At 48.0% G+C, this 14985-nt stretch overlaps 1 protein-coding gene across 9 annotated transcripts in view; it reads right to left on the minus strand.

The window, feature by feature from the left end:
- Positions 1 to 8269: 8269 nt before the first annotated feature.
- TMEM266 (transmembrane protein 266) overlaps positions 8270 to 14985 on the minus strand; it is a 394446-nt gene continuing 387730 nt past the window's right edge. For all 9 annotated transcript variants that reach the window (XM_069222037.1, XM_069222031.1, XM_069222036.1 and 6 more), the window contains one exon: positions 8270 to 9337. In XM_069222037.1, coding sequence (XP_069078138.1) covers positions 8733 to 9337 — 605 coding nt within the window. In that variant the 3' untranslated portion in view covers positions 8270 to 8732. The remainder of the gene's footprint in view (positions 9338 to 14985) is intronic.

A 14985-nucleotide genomic window follows, 5' to 3' on the forward strand; every position in this document is an offset into this window, starting at 1 on the left:
ACACCTGCATTTTCAGATTCGCACCGACCCAAGGACCACCCTCAGAGGATCCCTCGTCTACCGTCCTCCCGGACCTCGCGCCTCTTTCAGCGACGCCATCGCCGACTTCATCTCCCCGCACGCCCTCGCCTCACCGGACTACATCCTCCTAGGCGACCTCAACTTCCATCTGGAACAAAACAACGACCCCAACACCACCACCCTGCTCGACAACCTCGCCAACCTCGGCCTCAAACAACTGGTGAACACCGCCACCCACATCGCCGGACACACGCTCGACCCTATCTTCTCCGCCAGCAAACACATCTTCTTCAGCCACACCTCTGCCCTACACTGGACCGACCACAGCTGCGTCCACTTCACATTCCGACGCGAGACCTCCCACCTCCGCACTCAACCCACCCCTCGTCGACAGTGGAACAAGATCCCTGAAGAGCAACTCTTCTCCGCTCTCGCCGCCAACCAACCCACCCTCACCACCGACCCCAACGACGCAGCTCTCAACCTCACAAACTGGATCTCCAACTGCGCTGACAACCTTGCTCCCCTCAAACGCACGCATCGACAGACCAACACCAAAAAACCTCTCTGGTTCTCTGACACCCTCAAAGAATCAAAGAAAACTTGTCGTGCCCTTGAGAAGGCCTGGCGCAAGGACCACACCGCGGACAACATGACCGCCCTCAAGAACGCTACACGCGAACACCACCACCTGATCCGCACTGCCAAAAGGAACTTTTTCACCGACAGACTAGACAAAAACAGCCACAACAGCAGAGAACTCTTCAGCATCGTCAAAGAGTTCTCCAACCCCAGCGCCAGCGCCAACGCCGTCACGCCCTCACAGGATTTGTGCGAATCCCTCGCCACTTTCTTCCATCGCAAGATCAGCGACCTCCACGACAGCTTCGGACACCAGACCCAACCATACACCACTGAACCCGCTTCCCCGGACATCACCCTCAACAACTGGACCCACATCAACACGGAAGAAACCAAATCCATCATGAACTCTATCCACTCCGGCGCCCCTTCGGACCCCTGCCCGCACTTCATCTTTAACAAAGCCGACGACATCATCGCCCCGCACCTCCAGACCGTCATCAACTCTTCTTTTTCTTCTGCTACCTTCCCCGAATGCTGGAAGCACGCTGAAGTCAACGCCCTACTAAAGAAACCTACGGCTGACCCAAGCGACCTGAAAAACTTCCGCCCCATCTCTCTTCTACCTTTCCCAGCCAAGGTAATAGAAAAGACCGTCAACAAACAGCTGACCACCTTCCTGGAAGACAACAACCTGCTCGACCCTTCACAAACCGGATTCCGAACCAACCACAGCACGGAAACCGCCCTCATCTCAGTCACAGACGACATCAGAACCCTGATGGACAACGGTGAAACAGTCGCCCTCATTCTCCTCGACCTCTCGGCTGCCTTTGACACCGTCTGTCACCGCACCCTAATCACCCGCCTACGCTCCACCGGGATCCAAGGCCAGGCCCTGGACTGGATCGCCTCCTTCCTCGCTAACCGCTCCCAAAGAGTTTACCTCCCTCCGTTTCGCTCAGAACCCACCAAGATCATCTGCGGCGTACCTCAAGGCTCATCGCTCAGCCCGACACTCTTCAATGTCTACATGAGCCCCCTCGCCGACATCGTACGCAAGCACGACATCATCATCACCTCCTACGCCGACGACACCCAACTTGTACTCTCCCTCACCAAGGACCCCGCCAGCGCCAAGACCAACCTACAAGAGGGTATGAAGGACGTCGCAGATTGGATGAGGCTCAGCCGCCTAAAGCTGAACTCTGAAAAAACGGAAGTCCTCATCCTCGGCAACACCCCGTCCGCCTGGGACGACTCCTGGTGGCCCACGGCCCTCGGCACCGCACCGACCCCCGCAGACCACGCCCGCAACCTCGGCTTCATCTTGGACCCTCTTCTCACCATGACCAAGCAAGTCAACGCCGTGTCCTCCGCCTGCTTCCTCACTCTCCGCATGCTCCGCAAGATCTTCCGCTGGATCCCCGCCGACACCAGAAAAACCGTGACCCACGCCCTTGTCACGAGTCGCCTGGACTACGGCAACACCCTCTACGCCGGGACCACCGCCAAACTCCAAAACCGCCTGCAACGCATCCAAAACGCCTCGGCCCGCCTCATCCTCGACGTACCCCGCAACAGCCACATCTCCGCACACCTGAGACACCTGCATTGGCTCCCAGTCAGCAAAAGGATCACCTTCCGTCTTCTCACCCACGCACACAAAGCCCTCCACAACAAGGGACCGGAATACCTCAACAGACGCCTCAGCTTCTACGTCCCCACCCGCCCCCTCCGCTCCACTGGCCTCGCACTTGCTGCCGTCCCTCGCACCCGCCGCTCCACGGCGGGTGGGAGATCTTTCTCCTTCCTGGCGGCCAAGACCTGGAACTCCCTCCCCACCAGCCTCAGGACCACCCAGGACCACTCCGCTTTCCGGAGACTCCTAAAGACTTGGCTGTTCGAGCAGCGATAACCCCCCCTTTCCCCCCTAGCGCCTTGAGACCCGCACGGGTGAGTAGCGCGCTTTATAAATGTTAATGATTTGATTTGATTTGATTTGAAAGGATTATGAAGTCGCTGCCGGGAGCCTTGGAGAAATCAGTGTGCTACATTGGCCCACCAGACCACGCCCCCTATGCTTTCCCATTTCTTGAGACCCTGCAGCTCCTTCCACCATACCCAGACCTGCAGATGGAGGACCACCTGTTGCTTTGCAGCAGAAAGTGAAGGCTTATTTGGTAATAGGAGCCAAAGAGAGGGTACCAGTGCCTGAAGTAGGCTGTGGTTGTTATTTCCGTTACTTTGTGTGTCAAAAAGGGATGCAGGCCTCCATCCCATTTTAGACCTTCACCCTCTTAATGACTTTCTGTGGAAAGACAGGTTCAAAATGGACACCCTCACCCAGGTCTTGTCTGTGCTCGACCCTGGAGAATGGATGGTAGTGCTATACCTACAGGAAACTTTTTTTTCACATCCCTTTCCTGCAAGCCAAAAGGTGTTACCTGCGGTTCACAGTAGGCCTTGAGCATTTTCAGTTTGCAGGGCCCCCTTTGGGCCTTACCAGTGCCCATTGGGTGTTCACGAAAGTGATGGTAGTGGTAGCAGTGCATCTTTGAAGGTGGGAAGGGTTCAAGTCTTCCCTTATCTCAATGACAGGCTGTTGAAGGCAGGTTTGTCCCATTGGGGTTCACTATCAATGTGCCGAATTCACACCTGATTCTTTTGCAGACGCTCCCCTTTACTGGAGCCCTTCTGGACATGGTATAGTTTTGTGCCTGGCTTCTGGAGCAAAGATTCTAGGACATTTGGGATAAAATCCTGATGTTTCATCCTCTGTCCTGGATCTCGGTGAGGAAGACCCTGAAGCTGCTGGGACTGATGGACTCCTGCATCTACTGGTCAAGCATGCCAGATAGCATATGCGGTGGGATCTAGAGTGGGCACGGCACCAGATGGGTCTTTCTTATCTAGTCGAGATTTTGGAAGAGACTGCAAAACATCTGCAGTGGTAGCAGTGGGACTCTGATTGGGTCTGCAGCAGACCCTTCTCCTTAACAGCTGGAGCTCACAGAGGTGACCAATGCATCACTGCTGGGTTGTAGAGGCCATCTGGAAGCGTTGGAATAAGAGGCATCTGTTCTCTGGTAAAGGCCCAGCTCCATATCCATCTTCTGGATTTCAGAGCTTTCTGCTTGGTGTTTAGTCTTCCTACCTCAATCAAATGTGAGCTGGTGTTCAAAAACAACACCACTGCCATGTGGTACTGAAACAAGCAGGGCAGGGTGTGGTCGTGCCAGGAGGCTTTTCATCTCCGGACGTAACCAGACTGCCAAAGAATTTCTGGTGACACAAAACCTGACGAGAGCCCTGTATGCCACAACAGACAAACTAATCCATCAAAAACTCATGGATCACAAATGGCAGCTTCATACTGTGGTGGCACAAGTTTTGTTTCCACAAATGGGAACAGCTGTGGCTTACATTTTTTACCATTGCTGAGAACCTACAGGCCCATATTTATACTTTTTTAGCACCGCATTTGCGCCGATTTTACTGTAAGTTTGCACCGCTTTTGCATCACAAAATGAGCTAGAAAAGTATAAATATGGGACACAATGTCAGTGCTTTTGCGCACTGGATTTTCCAAGGCATATCTTGCTCAGAGACACATTCCACATAGAGTGGAACTTTGGAATCTTGTATTTCTTCTAGTTCTAAAAAAGATCAGGAACAAACAGTCAAGTCATCCTAGTGGTTCCGGTTTGGGCCCGGAGAGACAAGATAGCCCAAACTCCTGGGCATGAGCATTTGTCTTCTTATCAGGCTTGTTGCAGCAGAAGGGCAGGGTTCTGCACCCAAATCTGTGCAACATACACCTCCATTATTGGCAATTGAGTGGAAACAGATGAGTGCTTCCTGCCTTCCTCATACCATAAAGTAATGGTAATCTCATCACCCCGACATAGGCCTGGAGTGAGCTGACAACAGTTCTAGAGTTGGACACAGGTGTCTGAATCTGGTCTGGCACTGTATGGAAGAAACTGGTGTGGTCATGGGAGCGGGAGTGGATTCCAAGAGGGGCAGTCTGTGCTGGGGACAGCCTGCTGGCAGAAGACTGTAAGCCCCTGTATCTTCGTGGTACCTGAAGGCTCACCATAGGAAGCTGGCAGCATCTGAAACATCTGCAGTATTTGTTCATTGAAGGCCACAATTAGCTGTTGGGTTGATGACGGCCTGGGGAATTTGGGACATGCTGACACCAACTGAGGTACTGGGTCAGAGTCAGAAGGTGCTGGAGGCGAGGAGCTCTTTGAATTTCACCTGATTTCAAGTAGTGGCATGGGGTTGACTCCAACTTGGCTCCTTGTGCCTATCGCATGTTTTAAACTTACCTGATGGCTTTGAGTCAGAGTAGGACTTTCCATGGGACTGGCCGCACGATTAGCAGTGCGAACAGCCCCGCAATTGCAGTGGGAGTGAGAACCATTTTTTAGGTTCAGCAATGTAGAGTTTTGACTTCTGCTCTCTAATCGCTTTCTGGTTCAAGAGAGCAGATTTCTCACACAACTTTGTGATGTGACATGACCTCAGGTACCAAAGTTACCTGTTGTTCAGGTCCATACCAAACATCTTCCTTCAACAGTCATAGCACGGCTAGAATATTGACATCTTCGGGGAAGACATCTTCTCTAGCACCCTGTTGGACATTTTCTGGAATTGTTGGCAAATCAAACAAGTAGGGAGTGGAGCTCTGGATCTGCTTCAAAGGTCAGGGAAAGAATGCAACTGATGTCAGTATGCAAGGGTGATGCCCATATACAGTTTCATTCCGCCACCTACAGGGCAGTACAAGATCACCACACAGTGAGAGAGGGCCACACTTGGTTAGCCACTTGGCTTGCAATCTACACTTGATCCAGAACACAATTTCCATATACTGTGCTAGGCTGTGTGGCGCCAAGTTTGTAGCATAGTCAGAGATAACATGCCTTTCTGCTAAATTGAAGAAGACCTATCTAGTTTGTGGTATTGCAGTTGGATTAAGGAACATAGCCATGTTTTGGAAAGCCAACATCCTGAATCATTTCCTGAACCATGATGCAGTTGTTCTGTGATGCTCTTGCCTTCGCATGGCATTCTTAGGGCAGTAGAAGTTCTTGTAAATTCCACACAGTGTAGCGTCTGGAAGGTCTGGTGTCAAGCTCTCAAAGTAAGGTGGGATAGAAAGAATTATTAGATGATTACCATTTCTGTTGTGGAGACTGAAGGAGCATTCCTGCTCTCTCTTTGGGCTGGGCACTCAGTGCAGACTAGCAGCAATGCAGGCACCCTTGCATCACAGTGCAAGTGTTCCTGCATTGCGGCCAGGGTTGTTTTTGTGCACCTTCCGGCAAAAAAACAAACCTTAGAGGTGTTTTCCTGTAAGTGTGCTTCAGAATTGCTCCTTGTTGCGCTTCTATCAGGAAGCCATAGTACTTTGCTGCATTCCCTGGTTTGAGTCTTGGTAAATCTGGAAGGCGCTAAAATCAATGGATGTATGCATGGGAACACCCATGCTCCACTCATGGAATACCTTATAAGGGCAGAGAAATGCAAGGCAGCAACCCGTGCTGCCTTGCATTATTCTAGATTTACCAAGCAACACATAGCCATGCATGGTGACCTTGCTTTGCTTGGTAAATCTGACTGAAGGACTACCTTGCCCTTGCGACACCATGCATGATGCAAGAGCAACACAATTCAGTGATAAATCTGGACCCCAATTTCATCATTACCAATTGGAAAAGACAGCTGCATTCGACCAGTGGAAGGTAGACCTTTCTCTGTTTCTGGCGTTACCATCTACTGCTCAGAGCGTTGCTGCAGAGATCCTTGACCACTACCATGCCAATGTCAGGGGCGTAACAAAGGCACCTGCAGCCCCTGCAGTGCTTGGGGGAGGTCAGAGCTCCAGAGGGCCCCTCAGCACAGTACCTGGCCTGAGTGAGTCCTGCGGGGGCTCCCTCCAGGCTCTGTGCAGGGGGGGGAACCCTTCAGTTTCATTACACCATTGGCCAATTAAAGACTATTAACTCAAACAACAGTTACTGTGTGTTGAAATATTCAATGGCTTAGCTCAACAAACCCATCAAATGGATCTGGTGCATGTGCAACCACAGACATCATGTTTTTCATCACTTCCAGCACCCTTTACTAAAGACTGTCATCCAGACTACCACGAATAAAGCTATGCCTACAGAGGCAAAATATTTTATGCGCCAATATACCGAATGACACAAAACCACATGTCGGTCTCATCAGCCCCACTGATCCCCTGCTCTCTGAAAAAAACTAGTTAAGACACTAAGGCCCATATTTATACTTCTTTCAACGCCACATTTGCGTCACTTTTTGACGCACAAGTGGCACAAACTTACAAAATACAATTATATTTTGTAAGTTTGCGCTGCTTTTTCGTCAAAAAATGACGCAACTGCTGCGCAAAGAAAGTATAAATATCGGCATAAGAATTTTTTTTTTTACTTTGTTTAGATTCCCATGACTTCCATAGGAGCTTAATTTAAGGAATACCCATATTGACTTGCAACGTTTTTGCTGTCATTTCACCAATTTTCACCCCAAATCTTTTACAGGTTTCTAGTACATAAATGTGTATTATGTTTTTTAAATACACTCTTGTTTAGACCTTAAGCCACACCTATTTACCGTATTACAATTGTTTTTATTGACACATTTCCTCTAGCAAAATGTAGTCATGCTCTTGGTCTGTCCTGTGCAAGGATGAGTAAAGGACAATTCATGGATACCTTTAATCTGGAAGCAGCTTCAGGGGATAGGTGTGACACACGGCTATGTTTTCCTGCGGAAGAAGCGTTCTCCCTCCACCTCCCGCTAATCTGTGAGCAAATCTCAACCTCTTTCCAGGGTGGGAAGAGGAAGCAGGGCAGTTTGTGAACGCTGACAGTCATGTACGTGGCCGTTCACAAACTTCCAGGGCAAACCATCTGTGGAACACCCAATTCCCACCCCTTAAGTGCAAATTATGGGAGTGGAGCACTCCACTTTGAAGGTTAAGATTTCTTCTCATGTAAATTTGCTGAAGCCTGAGAGAAAACTGTTTGTGAGTTACTGGCAGGTGTAAATCAGATTAATTTGATCGTAAACTTATGTTAGACATCAAGGCCCAGATTTATGCTTTTTTAGCGCCGCATTTGCGTCGTTTTTTGACACAAAATTGGCGGATACAGTTGTATTTTGTACGTTTGCGCCAATTTTGCATAAAAAAACGACGCAAATGCAGCAATAAAAAGGTATAAATATGGGCCAAAGGAACTTATTTACAAGGCCCTTGCGCCACCGGCAGTCACTTTTAGCGACGCTCCTGTGACGCAAGGCCTTGCGTCATATTTAGAATGCAGCATTAAGCCACTTTTTGTGGCTCAACGCTGTCTTGTAAATACGTCCCCTTCACACGCATCACTTAGCGTGGAAAGGCCATTCAATGGATGTTGCTGTGGGTGTTCCACTGCAACACCCATTGCATTTTGACGCTGATCCAGATTTATGAGGAATCGCAAACCTGAGGCAGTGCCAAAATCTAACGTCATCCTAGGTGGGGTGTTAGCATGGCTCAACGAGGAGAAATACTTTTATTTCTCCTCGTTTTTGCTTTTTCTCTAAGTGTATTGCATACTATTTAATAAAGACATACAACAAGTACCATTGTTCAGATCTCTTTAATTTGCATCATTCAAAGTAATCGCAAAAAGTTTCAGGAGATCAAAAATATTGCAATTTTTGTACAAAGTTTTTAGAATTGTCATGTACAAAGGCAATGTAAGAAATCTGGCACAGAGAATGTGTTTTTACCCTGCTGAAGCCTGACCTGATAATGATGGCGAATAATTCAGAGTTCAGTATAAACGGCGTAAAAACCACAAACTGAAGATTAAGAATCTGTACATATTTGAGGTCGTTACCAACATTATTTCTGATTTCACTCATTTCCAAAGCAACAATTGCACAGTGTCTTGCAGTGCTGGCTCTTAGAATGCATGCATTTCATGATACCAAACCGATTCACGTTACACAGAAACACATTGTCCAGCCTGTATGGGTACCACTGTCCACATTAGTTTTGGTGGAAATGACAAAGCGCTGATTTTGTGATCCACCAAGCAAAGCTAGGACTCTGGGAACCTGTTTAACTTCTTTTCTTTGGATTCCAAAGACCTGTGTTTCTCGTCAAAGGCTGGGGTGTTTTGTGGAAAGTGAAAGGCGGGACTGATGTGAAAGACATCCATCCCCTCCTGGTTCCTCTTGTTGTACATGTTCACTTTGTGCTCAAGCACAGGGCTGACTTTTGATGATCCGGCTGGAGAAGGCAATTTGAAGTTGACTGGATCCAGTACCTTTTGTGTTAAGGATGAGTCGTCTGACAAAGATGATAGCAGTTCCTTCACCGCCGCGTGGTTGACCCTGTGTCTCACCGGCTCAGTTTCACCACCCTTCCTGGCCCTGGCGCTGGTCAGAGCACAGTACTCTGATGTCTCCTCCTCACGTGTGGTACTGCAGTCTGTGGAGGAGCCAAAGTTTTGACTGCTGATGCTCTGGGCTCTAGTTCCAGAGCTCTCCGGAGACCTAGAACTGTCTGAGGTGATACTTGTGGATGTACCATTTCTCTCTATCCTGGTTGGCACTTCTGCTGAGAAAAGGTCGGAGGAGATGTTCGGATGGTGCACATCTATGGCTGCTGTTGTAATGACACATCTGGCAGGTACAACACTTTCTATAAAAATAAACAACACCAACAGAATTAAAGCATTAAAGCATGCAAACAGGTCTATAAGAATTGCAGTTTTTTGCTGCGTACCAGTTCATCACCGTCTCCAAAATCTGTGCATAATCTGATTTTTGTATTTTACAATGTTTGCATGGAATCAAGAAATAAAGCTCTCTGCAGTCAGTAATGTGTAAGAACAGCAATTTGGAAATCACAATTATTAATGTTAGTACCCTTTATCTCTTACAGTCAGCGGGAGTCCTTGAGACAAAGGCAGCGCAAATGTTTCAGTGCTTTCAATTATAAAACGTAATTAAGACCACATTACCACTCCTCCTTCCCACACAATTTAGAACCCTCCACAAAACCACTTTCCCATTGTTTGATTTACTTTTCTTCAACTCAAAATACATGAACGAGGGATAAGGAAGGTGCCTTAACTGAGTAAACTAAAAACAGGGCTGCTGTAGGCATGCAATTCTGCAACCTTTTCTGCATAATTATGGATTTGCCGCAGTTGCCACATGAGCCAGCATCTTCTGATTCGCTTAACAAGAAAATTGTTAATAGCTCTAAATAATGAAACATTACTAAAAATGCACCAAAACCTGGTACCGCCCAATTGATGACCATTTATTTTTTAATTGCTGTACTGATGTGTTAGATTCTTAGTAATGAGGTGCAACTTTGCCAAACAGTATTAACAGCTGTGGAAATGATAAAATAATACTGCCGTAAATTTTACCGTATTATTTGCCCTTTCTTGATGATTTTTTTTCCAACCTATCCCATAGCTTGGTTCTCCACTGTTGCATCAATCCATGGCCCCTGACTGAGAGTCGCACAAATACTGTCAAGAAGGTATCATGGATACTGGCTTCTCACAAGAGTTTAAAACCCCAGAGATGGTATTTATAGTGTTATGGAGCAAGGGCCAGATCAACCAATTAGCTAAATCATGTTACCACCATATCAGTCTGCTTTCCAAACTTCAGGCTTATTTAACGCAAGATCATTAGTCGCACGCCACTGAGGGGGTCACTGGCTTCTAGTTGCCACACAAGTGAAATTCTATACCCTCTCTTAGGCCAGACTGAAAACTTAAACACCCAGAAGACCTTTGAGCTCCCAGGAAAAAGGATGGCTGGAAGTCGATAGATAATATGAAGGAGGGTTTAAACTGCTGCGTTATTGGTCTAAATGCTGAAAGAGTCTCCCACCGGGCATCCATCCCTGGTGTGCCTACTAAGTTCTTTTTCACTGTCTCTATACCGGGCTAACCATGGATTTTGCTGCCATATACAATCTGGCTTGACTTGCTTAAATCATGAGGAACTGTAGGAATCTGTCTCTCTATAGTGCATTCAAATGAAGTACATTGTGCAGAGAGTGGCTCCCCAGTTGGTATTGCAGAGGCAAAAGCAGACAGGACTAATGCTCTATTTGTGGTAGTGTGGGTGATCAGTTAGGGTTATCAGAGGGTAGTGCTAAGCGTTTGTTGTACTCACAGAGGCAATAAATGAGGCACACACTCAAAGACTAAATCTGAGACCAATTAAAAAAAATAACTATTCCTTTTATATATGTTTCAAACCCAAGAACTTCGTAATCAGGTAAGTAGACTTTTAAGCATAAATACTTTGCAGTTTCAAAAATAGACAGAGTGCAATTTTCAGAGTTCTCTCAATGTTATCCTATGGAGGAAAAACAATGTTCAGCAAACACAGGGTTTGTAGTGACTTACAGAGCAAATGTTAGGGAGTTAAGGTAAGTACTGGCACTGATCAAAACCACATCAACAGGCCACACTGGGCATCTGGGTGCAGTAACGCGTTGGATGCCCAATGGTTTCCTATGGGAGTTTGACCCTGTGATAAACAGGCTGTGGCTGGCTGGGAAGCCATTCGGGGACAAAAACAGGTGGGTAGTAGACTTGGGGTGCTCAGCGACAGAGGTGCACCTTTGGTCCCCTTCTCAGATGCCCATGGGCGACGAATGCAGGGGTGCCTTTAGGCACCAGATTTTCTAGTTCAGGAGCACTCGCAGTCAGGGGGTCCTGTGTGCTGAGGCTGCAGGTGTTGCCAGGGAGTTCGGGCAGGTGTGACGTGAGCTCTTAGGAACTGGGGGACGTCGTTGGCACCGGTGCCCCACCCCAGCTGGGGTCAGGGGTCATAGGTGCAGTGGTTGCTGGAGCTGTCGGGTTTTCTCTCTCCACAAGCCTGTGGAAGAGGGGGCCTGTGTGCAGAGGCTGCATGCATCTCGGGAGAGTCCAAGATGGGTGAGATCACACTGGAGTCGGTCTCTGGGCAGCTGGGGACCAGAGTTGGCACCATTGGTTGGATTCACCTTGGGTCGTGGACGTCGGGTGCAATAGTCACTTCGGGTGTTGAGTTTCCGAGGTACAGCAGCTGCAGAGTGTTTTCTTTGGGGTTTCTTGTTGCAGGGCAAGTCCAGTGCTCACAGGAGACTTGAGTCTTTATTGAAGGTTGGGCGAGTTAGCTTTTTGTACAGGATCCTTCGAGGTCAGCAGGCAGGCCAGAGGGGCTGGTTCCAGATCAGCAGCTTCTTTGTTTCCTCTTCTGCGGGTGCAACTCTTCTTTGTCCGGGTCTTCTTAGGTTGTCGAAATCTGAGTTATAGGGTTCAGGAGTACCATCTAAATACTCAATTTAAGGGTATTACAGGGAGTGCCAGGTGGTAGCTAATGGGCTGACCACCTTAAGGGTGACTACACCCCTCTTATGACCACTTCCGCTGGGAAGTGGGCATAACCTTAACCCTAGTGGCCTAATTCCTTCCAAGCAAGATGGAGGAATTTGAAAAGTAGTGTCCACTTCAGCTCGTCCACCTTAGGGGTGGGACTGGCATGAAGTGGGCAATCTTCCTAATTTAACTAATTTTACCGCTTGTGCTGCTGCCAATTGGGGGGGGGTCAGGGCAGGGGGGTCTGTCATCTCCACCATCTGGAGAGACCTGGGTCTCATTACAAAGGCGGCAAGGCCTTTGAAGCTCTCTGCCCTGGAATGTCCATTCTGCCTGGGAGAGGAGGTGACACCTCTGCTCAAAGCAGGCTTTTGTCTTAGGCCCTCCAGAGTGCTAGCTCTCACCTTGGGTGGCCAGAAATTTGTCTGTGGTGGCTTAACTGGTCAGGACCAGGCAGTCAACACACTAGTAGTTGGTAGGTTTTCAGGGGGCACTTCTAAGGTGCCCTGTGTGTGCATTTTTTAATAAATCCAGTACTGGGGTCAGTGAGGGTTTATTATTCTGAGATGTTTAATATCAAACATCCCAAGATTTAGAGAAGACATCATGTAGCTGGGGTACTCGTAATGACCAGTGACCAGCACATGCATTTAAATGGGCTTGTGGAGGTTAAATGAGGGGTCCCTGAGGGTGGCACAAGTGGTGCTGCAGCCCTCAGAGACCTTCTTTAGTACCCCAGGCCCTAGGTACCAGGGGTACCATTTACTAGGGACTTAGGGGCAGATGTAGGTAGGTGGCAAATTGCGAGTTGCAATTTGCGAGTCCTTCCGACTCGCAAATTGCAACTCGCAATTTGCTATGCAGAACGGTGTCTCAGACACCGTCTGCGAGTCGCTATGGGGTCGCAAAGAGCCACCTCATTAATATTAATGAGGTGGGTCGCAATTTGCGACCCCATAGCGATTCAGGGCACTCACGGGGATGGAGGCCTGCTGGAGACAGCAGACCTCCATGTCCGTGACTGCTTTTCAATAAAGCAGTTTTTTTTTTTTCAAAGTGCAACCCGTTTTCCTTAAAGGAAAACGAGCTGCACTTTGAAAAATAAACCGAAACCTTTAGTTTCGGTATTTTTCAGGGCAGGTAGTGGTCCATTGGACCACTGCCTGCTCTGAAAAATTATTTTTAATGCCAGACACTAAGGGGAAGGGGTCCCATGGGGACCCCTTCCCGTTTGCGACTGGGTTACCATCAACTTCAAGTGGATGGTAACTGCGAGTCCATTTGCGACCGCATTCGCGGTCGCAAATGGAATTACATCGCATTGCGAGTCGCAAATAGGAAGGGAACACCCCTTCCTATTTGCGAGTCGGAAATGCATTTTGCGAGTCGGTTCCGACTCGCAAAATGCATTTCTACATAGCAAAGTGGCTTTAGCGACTCGCAAATGGCGTTTTTCGCCGTTTGCGAGTCGCTAAACCTTTGCTACATCTGGCCCTTACAGTGGTAGCTAAAGAGTTTGCCAATTGTGCAAAACAACTGTGCAATTTTGGGGAAATAGATTTGGGACTGAGGACCTGGTTAGCAGGGACCCAGTGGAAAGCCACATCAGAAACCAAGCAAAAAGTGGGGGCTAGCCATGTCAAAAGGGGTGCTTCCCTACAGGAATTCAGAATGTTAACCTGCAAAAAAAAAAAAAAAAAAAAATGCTGTTTGGTCCCTTGTTTCCCTGTAAGAAGTTGTTTATCCCCTCAAACACAAGATGAAAGATGATTTCCACTCCCATAGCAAGAACATTTGCTGAGGTGAAAAACTGCTAATATGTAGGCAGAAATATGTCATGCTAATGTAGAAATCACAATAATGCCTCTCATGGATACTTCTAACTGCAGATTCCTTACGTTCAAATATTCCCATGGTGCCAGATTGGATCTGGATATTTTTAATAGCAGAGCTGCTGCGACCTGCAAGGTGGTGTTGGGCAGTTCCACCTTGGCTCCATACTGCCATGGATGTGACAAAATGGAGCCATATATAGGAGCACCCCTGTGTGCCGGTGTCAATTCTTTTCTTTCCATGCCTTCTGACATGGATGTCAAGCTAAACTCCCACATATTTCACAGTGCTACAGAACAACATTCCCATCAACAATGACAGGAATCAAGCTGTGCCATGACGGCTGCAAGAAGATATTGATCATGGACCTGCATGAGGTATGTCTTTGGTACAAGGGATTGGGACAGTAATTTAAGTCCTGTGATAAGTGCACTCTTTTGCACCCAAAAGAGATTTTAGACTGGGAGGTGAAACGTTGTCGCTGCAAACAAGAAGTACTTATATTTACTTTGCATAGATCCCGCTCCAAGTCACAGGCCTGGATTCTCTGCCGGTCACAGTTACACTTCTACGGCCATTCCATTTCCCACTCATAGTCTTCCAGTAAGTACAAGTGCAAATATAAAACAGTGAACCAGGACTCAACCACATACCACCACTCAGACTCCCAGGAGAACATACAAGGGTACCAAGGCGTATGTCACACTCCATTGAGGCCACCAGTCACTGATCTGACCTTCCAGCTGCCTGATGTGCCTGAGAACCCTGGGCCATTGTCATCACTGCAGCGGATGGAGGTCTTCAAAGAGGCCATGCTGGAAATATACAGGCCCGTATTTATACTTTTTTTAGCGCCGCATTTGCGCCGCTTTTTGACGCAAAACGGCGCAAACCTACAAAATACAATGGCATTTTGCAAGTTTGCGCCGTTTTTGCGTCAAAAAACTACGCAAATGCGGCGCAAAAAAGTATAAATACGGGCCACAGTGTGCTTCTGGCTTTCTCTAGTGGGCCTTGGGGCTCAGTCGACCTAAAGGACCTCTAATTGGAATACATTGGAACCTGCTATCAGGCCCTTACTGACTCGGGTACAGACCTCTACTCCAATCCCCCTCATTAC

The sequence above is a fragment of the Pleurodeles waltl genome, chromosome 3_1 (assembly GCF_031143425.1).
Source record: "Pleurodeles waltl isolate 20211129_DDA chromosome 3_1, aPleWal1.hap1.20221129, whole genome shotgun sequence".
NCBI lineage: Eukaryota > Metazoa > Chordata > Amphibia > Caudata > Salamandridae > Pleurodeles > Pleurodeles waltl.